The sequence below is a fragment of the Chanos chanos genome, chromosome 4 (assembly GCF_902362185.1).
Source record: "Chanos chanos chromosome 4, fChaCha1.1, whole genome shotgun sequence".
NCBI lineage: Eukaryota > Metazoa > Chordata > Actinopteri > Gonorynchiformes > Chanidae > Chanos > Chanos chanos.
In genome coordinates, this window is record NC_044498.1 from 10,368,665 (window position 1) to 10,379,134 (window position 10,470).

The 10,470-nt window shown below is 39.1% G+C and overlaps 2 protein-coding genes across 2 annotated transcripts; one reads left to right on the plus strand and one right to left on the minus strand.

Moving 5' to 3' along the window:
• The first annotated feature begins 736 nt into the window (after positions 1–736).
• On the plus strand, positions 737–2,279 carry stmn4 (stathmin-like 4). Its single transcript, XM_030771596.1, has 5 exons — positions 737–749; positions 948–1,043; positions 1,259–1,464; positions 1,676–1,867; positions 2,220–2,279. The coding sequence occupies exons 1-5, from the start codon at positions 737–739 to the stop codon at positions 2,277–2,279; spliced, it is 567 nt and encodes a 188-aa protein (XP_030627456.1).
• Positions 2,280–4,422: 2,143 nt separating this feature from the next.
• il17a/f3 (interleukin 17a/f3) lies at positions 4,423–5,143 on the minus strand. Its single transcript, XM_030770936.1, has 2 exons — positions 4,974–5,143; positions 4,423–4,666 (listed from the first exon to the last, which is right to left on the minus strand). The coding sequence occupies exons 1-2, from the start codon at positions 5,141–5,143 to the stop codon at positions 4,423–4,425; spliced, it is 414 nt and encodes a 137-aa protein (XP_030626796.1).
• Between the last annotated feature and the right edge of the window lie 5,327 nt (positions 5,144–10,470).

Sequence of the window (10,470 nt, forward strand, 5' to 3'; positions counted from 1 at the left end):
GGTCATATCACATCACCAAAGTAAGGGTTTTAGCTGGTGATTGGCAGTAAACTAAGTTTTGTTAAAGATGTAGTTTTCAAGTGAGCCAAAAAGTAAGCTTTTATGGTAATAATGATTAATCACAAGTTAGAATTATTTGAATAATGAAATATATTTAAGCATATGAGTATTTCCCTAATTGCTGAAAGTAACAGAACTAGGGAACAAGCTACCCTGACACTGACTAAAAGAATAAGTTAACCATATTTAGGTTAACTGCAACAACTTTTCAGCTATCTAGTTTGACCTTGCTAGCTAGCATATCCACCCAGAGAGTTCACGTGAGTCATGCCAACCAGCTTAATATAGATATAAGCTACTTTGTTTGACAAACTCAGAGAAAAGATATATTGGTTTTTATAATAATTATTTTGTCCTTTAACGCAATCATTTTCATTTATTTTCTTTCAGATTATAATGGATATTGATATAGAAGTAACTGTTTTCTTCAAATTCATTTCATGCCTCACTCATCCTCTAGGATATATCAGAGATAAAACAAAACAACAACAACAACAACAACAACAAACTATTTTGACTTAAATGAACAGGGTTTTTGTTTTTTGTTTTTTCAAATCTGATGCGCCGAACTTATGGCCATTCATTACATTCTCTTTTTCACTCAGGAAACATTTGAGGATTGCATCGAGTTTGTCTGCGAGGAAAACTGTGACGGTTGGTCCACGACGGTGACAGGATGACTCTGGCAGGTATAGTAATTTAACTAGTATTCTGCCCTTCATATATAATGTTATACTCAAGTTTAACATTTCAGCAATGTAGGTGAGCTTAGTAACATAGCCTTAGGAGCCTGAAAGTGAATATTATCTAAAAATAATGTCACTGAAAAGTGTAGGCTTTGGGTCTAACCCGTCGTATCGTCGTGTTACATTCATCTTCTCACGCAGCATATAGAGACAAGGTCAAAGAGCTCCCCCTAGTGTCACTACTTTGTTCCTGCCTGCAAACAGAGGCTACGGAGAAACCCACGTACAAGGCAGAAGGTAAATGAGTATCAAGCATATTCAGGCGCCGATTTCTTTGAAAGCCTGTCGCGTTTTAAATGAAAAATGAAAATATGAACCGTAATACTACTAAGTGGAAGATAAAGGCGCCTGATTTGGACAAAAGTAACCTATTTTGTGTATGTTTATGTTTATTACTTACGCTGTCATAGTATAGTATATTTGAATTTAGTATATTTGAACTACTCTCATAGATGCTGTGGATCTCAACTGGTGCGTGATTAAGGATGTGGAGGTTAAAGAGCTGAATAAACGGGCATCTGGGCAGGCTTTTGAGGTCATCCTTAAACCACCCTCTTTTGATGGAGTGCCTGAACTAAACAGCACCATGCCCCAGAGAAAGGACCCATCTCTGGAGGAGATACAGAAGAAGCTGGAAGCTGCTGAGGAGAGAAGGAAGGTTAGATTGCATGCATACCCACACAAAAATATACATCATACTCACAGGTGCTGTAAAGATCAGCGTCCATTCATGCTACTTAAAACTTAACAGCCAGCCACAGACCAACATACTGTACATAATAAACTTGCATTTCACGTCTATGTGCTTGATGAGTACCCATCTATCAAATGTATCCCATGTGCTCACACATATGCTCCCATCCTCACAGTTCCAGGAGGCGGAACTGCTCAAGCACCTGGCTGAGAAAAGGGAGCATGAGAGAGAGGTCATCCAAAAGGCCTTTGAGGAGAACAACAACTTCATCAAGATGGCTAAAGAAAAACTGGAGCAGAAAATGGAGGCCAACAAAGAAAACCGAGAGGCTTTGCTGGCAGCCATGCTGGAGAGGCTTCAGGAGAAGGTATGCACACAGATGGATGGATGGATGGATGGATGGATGGGTGTCATCACCGATGTTTATTCAGTCTGAGAGTCTTCCACTGCTATCTCCTTGTGCATATTTTTTTTTTCTCAAAATAAAGTTTATTTGAGAAAAAAGTGAAGTTTACTCACACATTAGCAACTATGAAGCAATGTTGTGATTCCGCTGTTCTGTTTCCCATTCTGAATATATAATGAGCTTGAATATTTAATTAGGATTGTTTTGTTCTTGTGCTCCTTTGTTTGAGTTGCCTTTTTTAAAATGTCCCGCTGGTATGCTAATATATGCATGAATATCAAAAAGCCCCTTTGATTTTTTTCTGTCATTTTAGGACAAACACGCAGAAGAGGTAAGAAAGAACAAGGAACTTAAAGAGGAGGCTTGCCGATAGATGAGTGGACTGCACGGAAGGCGCCAACGAATAATCGAGGAAAAAAAGTGAGAATAAAACAACAACAACAACAACAACGACAACAAAAGGAAACCAATCTAGCCCACGGAAAAGAAGGAGAAAAAGGATAAGACAAAAACAACGAGGATTCAAAACACACTAATCTTTTGTGAGGTTTAAAAAAAATGTTAAAATAAATAATGTCATGGAACAAAAGAAGAAAACCTGTATTTGTCTGGATGACAACGCAAGGTGCACCAAAGTGCGAGAGACGGTGTGTGGGTGCTTCACAATGGCTTTGAAGATAAGCTGAGTGGTGCATGCAAAGTTGCTGATAGAACATGATACTGACAAAAGAAGAAAGGGAAAGGGAAACAGTGATACTTTGACCTGTAACCAACAGAGGAGGAGAAGTAACCCTTAACAACAGCAGTGTACTCCATAAAAGCTCTCTGTCATGCCACTGTTCCAAGAGACTTTTTGATTAGAATCAATAAGCGAACACACAAATTAACCACATTTTCTTATTGTATAAAGTTTGTCAGCATTAAAATAACTCGACTATGCATGTCTATAAAAGTATCGTTTGGGGTTATCGTGAGATCGCCAAACGAATGATCAGGAATGTTAAGTCTGCTAGTCTAATGAATAGTTATCACGTAAGCTATAACTGCATACAGTATTTAAGATACTTCTCAAGCTGCTCATCAATGTGATTTTTGTCAAATAGATAATAACAATATGGGTATTAGACTAAAACAGTACTGGTGATCCGTAATTATCTCATGCATTTAAAAAAAATCATAGAGCACACAAAAGATTAAGCACAATTCACAAGCACATTTAACCTATATCGTCTTCTCTAAAGTGCACACGTAAATGACACCGAAACATAGAACAGTGGTTATGAATATTGAGAAAGCGTATCACACCCTCTTACAGACGAAGAGTGAGAATGCTTAAAGGCGTGAGAAAGGTTGATACTTATCTTTAGATGAGAGAGAAAAAAAAATCAGAAGTTTTGAGATGCTGACGGTGCACTTTGCTTTGGCATGTCACTGTGCTTTCTGTTCGTCATCTGCGATCGTTCGATTCTCCCCGCGAAAAAAGAAAGAGATGCGTTGGGAGAGGTTGTGTTTTTGCTGGCGAAACATGATGTGAATTGTGAAATGATGTGAATCAGGTTGTGTATAAAGAAATTTGAAAGTCTTAATTGCTGCCTGTGTTTGTGACGTCCTAACTGCTAAACGGTTTCTGTCTTAACATCAATAAAATCTTCTCTTGACTAAATAAAGTGCGTCATTTGTTAGAGGTGCCTGAATGCTAAGGTAAGCAGGGATTAAGTAGAGGGGATGCTGGTTCAAATCCAGAGTTAGACACATAAAAACGAGCATACAGTACTGAGCAGAAACATTTAATATTTAAAGTAATGCATAAAATTGCCTACTACAAAATTCACAGAATAAATATAGCCTATTATGCAAATTATTTAACAGGACACAAACTGCACTTCAAGGTAAATGTTTATCTTCGATAAGTCATAGTTATTGTTCTATCAAGTGAGTGAACATTAGTGAACACCAGTTCACCCATTTGTCAAGTCAGTAAATTGATAGATGTGGTATTTCGGTCAAATGACAGTACTTTAGCCTCTCACAAACACCGACAAAGTTCTTACAGGGTACTTATCATTAACTTCTCTGGTTCTGCAACTGAAATTGAAAGAAAATGCTCTGTTCTCACAACAGAACAAGTACTGCCATTTAATCACATTAGTCTAAAAGGAGACAGCACGCTACCTATGGTCAATGACTATAGTGATACATTAATGGAGAAAATACACAGATCATACATAATGATTTAAGATAAAATGCAAGAACCAAGCACATTACAACGGAGTTAAGTGTTCAGAGTCATATCTTCAGCCTAGATGTGGTGGCTATTGTTTGCACTTGCAAACTATGTTATATTTATCTTATGACCTTAGTTAAGAGTAACAGAAATATATCATTTGTCCATTATGAAATCTGATGTACCACTTATTTTGAGTTTCCCTTTTCATTATTGACAATGTCACATTTAAGACCCGTAGCTGCACTCTGTACTGACATAAAGAGACCATATTTGGATGGAAACTAAGTAGTTACATCTGTGGGATGACTCTGGGCCGGACACAGGTGCAGCCCACTTTGATGGTCTTACTCTCCAGTCGGTAGAAGGCTTTCTTCCCTCTCTTTGGCTTCACTCTCTTCAGGACAAGAATCTGATACAAGATGGGTTCGGACTGCAGTCCCAAGTCTTCAAATCCATCTGTAGTCAAACAGCCGGTCTTTCCACATCTTGCCTCATAGATTCGACTAGGAAACCTGGACTCGTCGTAAGTGTACCTGAAGACGAATGGATTTATGACCTTCACTCTCAAACTTTATGTTACGATCTTGATAAGGTAACTTCTGTTAGGAAACACGATACATTTTGGATCTTACTTCAGAAAGCGTGACGTTAACAACAATTAACGCTTCAGTTATAATGACTTTGTTAAGCACAGCAAGCGAAAAGCGTTCAGTGGTGATCCAAGTAAAGAACTTAATCAACTGAAATGCCATCGTTTATGTCAGTCGCAGCAGTATGACAAAAGAAAGCACACAAACTTGGCAGTGTTGTAGTGGTGTAAAGTTTGAGACTGAGACTTACTCGTAAGTCCACGGTGACAACGACATGTTTGGAGATGGAGAGAGAGGAGATGGGGAACTTATGAGAGAGGGGTCAAGGACGAGCTTGACTTTCTTTCTGGATGATTTTGGACTGGTCGGCCACTTGTCTCCTCTTTTCTTTGCAGAGACACAGTCCACTTCCAGCAACATAGCAACCAAACTCAACACCAACACAGCTCTGAAAAACTGCAGAGAGGAAACAGTTGTGTAATGCTGCATTTGTATATGTCTGTTCTGCATTATGTAATGATGGGGTGGGGGGCTTGTTTTTGAACCAGTAAAGTGTTTATTCAGCAAAGTTTCAGCAGAAAGGAAAAAAAAACAAAAAAAAAAAAAACAGAAAATAGCAAAACTATTTGTCCTTCAGCATAGTTCCAGCAGAACGGAAAAAAAAGGCATCAAGTAGCGAAATATCTGCTAAGTCTTTTTTTTTTTTTAAAAGCAACTTTTGATAACGATGAATATCTCAAAAGGATAAAAAGAACATCAGATGTTAAGAAAAGACAAATACTGGCTCAGATGAGATGTGAAAACTTACCACTGAAGTATGGATACGGAGAGCAGAAGGCATTCTTACACTGATCCTCCTACTGAACTTAACTGTCCAACTCATGGTCACACTTGAGCTACATTCAAATATATAGGGCTTGGTGTGCGTTGGCAGCTTTGAATACGTATCTTCTCTCTCTGACACAGATTGAGAGATATTGAGAGGAAGTAGAGCATACTTACTGAGTTGAAGGCATGTTAATTTGCAGTGGAGGAGGGGACTCTAAAACCCCACTGTAAAATAAACATTCTTGATTTGGATTATTAACTTTGCTCTGTTGGCTCCCCGAAAAGTGTTGCAAGTTTATAGAGGGGGATGGTATCTGTGTGTGCGTGTGCAGATTGATTGGGTTGATTTATTACACAACAGTGAATACAATAATAAAATCTTTACTTTGTTGCAGAATGGTCATTTCTGACAGTCTTAAAGTGTACACATGTAACTTCTCCCAAAACAGACATTCGCACACACACGTGCACACACACACACACACAAAACTGCTGCAGTAATGTGCCGTCAAATCTTTGAACGTGATAATAAGGGATTAACCAATCTTGTGCTCTGCCCATTGAATATGTATAATATATCACTGGTCTTGTTCTGCTGTTCTTGGGCGTGAAGTTTCTCAAGCTAAGAATATTTTTTTTATACATGCCATCAAAGCTACTCAAAAGCACAGTCTTGTCTTGTCTGTGCAAAAGGTGCAGCAATGAGGTCAACAGTTGTGATGAAATGCTGACACTGCTAACCACAAAACCTGAAAAAAGGATCCCCCAAATTTTTAGTCATTTCAGAAAGCAAGTTATTCCATGGCTCATATCAGAAGTTTAGATCCTCATCATACACATTTCCTGCAGCACGATGGTCAGCCATTGTGACTGTGTCACACCTGTGGTCGTATGGACCACAATCTTCCTCTGACCCACATTTGAGCAGAATTATTCCCCTCCACCACCACACGATTACACCTCCGAATCCTTCTCCTAACAGCCAAAGCACTGCCCTGCTACACCTCCGAATCATTCTCCTAACAGCCAAAACACTGCCCTGCTACACCTCCGAATCATTCTCCTAACAGCCAAAACACTGCCCTGCTACACCTCCGAATCATTCTCCTAACAGCCAAAACACTGCCCTGCTACACCTCTGAATCCTTCTCCTAACAGCCAAAACACCGCCCTGCTACACCTCTGAATCATTCTCCTAACAGCCAAAGCGCCGCCCTACTACACCTCCAAATCATTCTCCTAACAGCCAAAGCATCGCCCTGCTACACCTCTGAATCCTTCTCCTAACAGCCAAAGCACCACCCTGCTACACCTCTGAATCCTTCTCCTAACAGCCAAAGCACCGCCCTGCTACACCTCTGAATCATTCTCCTAACAGCCAAAGCGCCGCCCTGCTACACCTCTGAATCATTCTCCTAACAGCCAAAGCGCCGCCCTGCTACACCTCCGAATCATTCTCCTAACAGCCAAAGCACCACCCTGCTACACCTCCGAATCATTCTCCTAACAGCCAAAACACTGCCCTGCTACACCTCCGAATCATTCTCCTAACAGCCAAAACACTGCCCTGCTACACCTCTGAATCCTTCTCCTAACAGCCAAAGCACCGCCCTGCTACACCTCCGAATCATTCTCCTAACAGCCAAAACACTGCCCTGCTACACCTCCGAATCATTCTCCTAACAGCCAAACCACCACCCGATTACACCTCCAAATCATTCTCCTAACAGCCAAACCACCACCTTGCTACACCTCCGAATCCTTCTCCTAACAGCCAAAGCACCGCCCTGCTACACCTCTGAATCCTTCTCCTAACAGCCAAACCACCACACTGCTACACCTCCAAACTCTTTACCTAGGTACCTTTAGCAGGTATTGGGTTGGTATTACAGTGTCATAGACTTCTCAGAATAAATGTCTAATTTCTCTGTATGAACACTGCAATATAATATTAGGATTACTATGATAATAATCATACTTTTAGGTGAAGATTCATAACAGTGAATTAAAGAGTGTTATATTACATTACATTACATTACATTATATTATATTATATTATATTATATTATATTATATTATATCACATTATAAATTATTCCTATTAAATATTGACTTTGTCTTGCACAAGAAAGTGACTTAAGATTTTATGTACGTTTCTTACATGTGTCACAATAAAACTGAAAAATAATTGTGAATTAATGAATGAATGCAAATGAAAAAATAAAAGATGTCTCCATTCCGTGTTCTTTTGGCATCTGAAGAGATCCAAAAAAAAAAAAAAAAGTCATTTGGATTCTTATAAGAGCTGCGAACACATTACATAAATCTGAGTTTCCTACAGCACCGCACAGTCATGTCACAGCCCAACAGAAACCCGACTGATTCATCCTAATCACAAATTAACAAAGCTTTTTGACTTGGTCTGGTACTACTGCACTCATCCTAATGTTGAGAGAGCCAGAGATTTTCTCTTTTGTCTAACCTGTCCCTTGCTGTATAAGATCTTTGCTAAAGGATGGATCTGGGTCACCATCTATCCACTTAAATGTCACCAGGTTCTGACCTCATCATACGTAACGTTGTTACGGAATTCATCTGAAAATAATAATTCAGGAAGCACAGTTCTGTAAATTTCTATTTAAAAAAATCTGTTCCTTTAATTCCTTTATTCTTTAACCGAAAAATTTACAGAAGTTCTCAGAAAAGCCAAAAAAAAAAGAAGAAAAAAAAAAGATAGAAAAAAAACAGAAGAAAGTGAAGAACTTTGAGGAAAGCCAACACATTTAAATATGTATCTATGTCGGCTGATCTCGGCCAAGGATGTTAGGAGCAACCCCTGACACTGTGATACAGTTTCACCCACTCTTGGTGTAATTTAGGTCACAGAAACGGTGATTGGTTTCTTGTAACTCAGTGGGCTCGTACTGTAAATAAAAACTTAAACCACGGCAGACAGATGATAACATCTCTGAGTCATTCGCTAACAGTGACACGGCAGGTGGTGGTGCAGTCATATCTGAGAATTCACATTGTATGTGTCAACTATCAACAGACTCCTCTTGATATCTTCAACAGATAAAACTACAAAAATATGTGATTTATGTTTTGATTTGTTATTGATATCTTTTAGTGACTTTCAATGTTCATTGTTTCCTTTTAGTGAGTAGTGTTCATACACACACACACACACATATGTAGATAGATAGATAGATAGATAGATATGTGTGTGTGTATAGTGTGAATCAAAACACAAAGAAAATGCAAGATTTAGTGAAGAAACTTCTCCTTTGGACTGTTGTCAAATAATTTTTTGTGTTACCATGAAATGACTGGGATGTATAAAAGCTCGCATATACAGTTCACATTATTCATTCAGAAAGAACAGAAGAGAGTGCAGATGACTGGGTTACAACACAGGGTAGACATAATACTCAACTTCAACTTTTTTATGAACAAGCCAAATTTTTGTGATTTACATAGGTGCTTCCAATTTCACGTATGAACTAGTCTCTGAAGAAAACTATGCTGATTTTATCAACACATATCCCCTTTCTCCTGTTTTTACAAAGGAAAATATTTTTCTAACTAAAACCGATTGTGTGCTGCCCATGGTTTATTTACAGTACATTCACAATAACAAAGCTTTGCCATGTGTATCAACATTCTGGGTTGATATATTTGTTTGTACCGGTTAATACTGACATCAGAGCATTCAGGATCAAAGTGAAGCTGCTTTTTCAAGGCCTGTAATTAGTTCTAACAATGCCTGGGACTACAAATGCTAGGTTGTGAAGTGTTTGGGCTAGCTCTAACTACAGGACAACAAAAATATTTCTCACGTAATATTGTATAGGGCCCGCTGATCTGTCTGACGAACAACTATGCCATAAAAAATGATGCTTACCATGTTAAACATAATAGCAATGTTCTCTCATTTACTGAGAACTTCTCCTGCTGTTAAAGTGAACATGACTACTCACATATTTTCCCTCAAGTATTATATGAGCTTAATGTTTCATCTCGAGACATATCACAACTGACTTTGGATCAACAGTAGCATCTTTACGTGTATTTATGACAAAACTATCCATTGCACTCATGTTTTGAAATCAAATTAGCACTAATTTTTGGCGTAAAGATGTATATCTTAATGTTTGGGGTTTTTTTGTTTTTTTTTTAAACTTTTGACAAAGATGCAACTGTTGCAATCAAAGCTTTCTCTAACCTTTCTTTAATCTAAGTGGGACTGTGGACGTGCCCAACATGGGCTTGAACAAAGCCAGTTGAGATTTCAGGTTATAGGTTTTAGTAAAAAAAAAAAAAAAAAAAAAGCTCTCTGAGGAGACGGCTGTATAAAAGCAGTCCAGCGCTGGAGTATTTGGGGGTGCGGGTTTCAGTCATTCTGGTAAATACAGACGCGCATCCCACGCGTCAGCCCACGCTAACCGCTCCTCTCCATCCTCTCGTTTTTCGTTCTGTTTCCTCGGAACAGGGAAATCAAGAGCAAAGCCGCGCAGAAAAGAGCCTCTGATGCTCCCTCCATCCGCAGGCATCTTAAACCCGCCATCCCAGGTTCTAGACCTCTCCTGTGTTTCTGTAACGAGAGGAGTTCTCGTCGAACAAAGGCTTTCCTGTTTCCTTCAGAGCGAGCTCTTCAAAACCCCCTTCAATCAACAGTAACGTTGCAGTTGAGATTACGGTTAAGGTTAAGCGTCGCACGGGCCGGCTTATTAATAGCTCAGCAAACACCATAGAAACGTTCAGTGAAGCTTACATAAAACACACTGATATCCTGTGAAGACTTAACATAATTATGGAATTTAAAGGAAATTTCTTCTTGTCTGTGGCTCAAAGGTTCTGCTGAATGAGGAGCGCGTAATCTACCAAACATCTGACGACGGCTCTTATTTGTGTTCTGC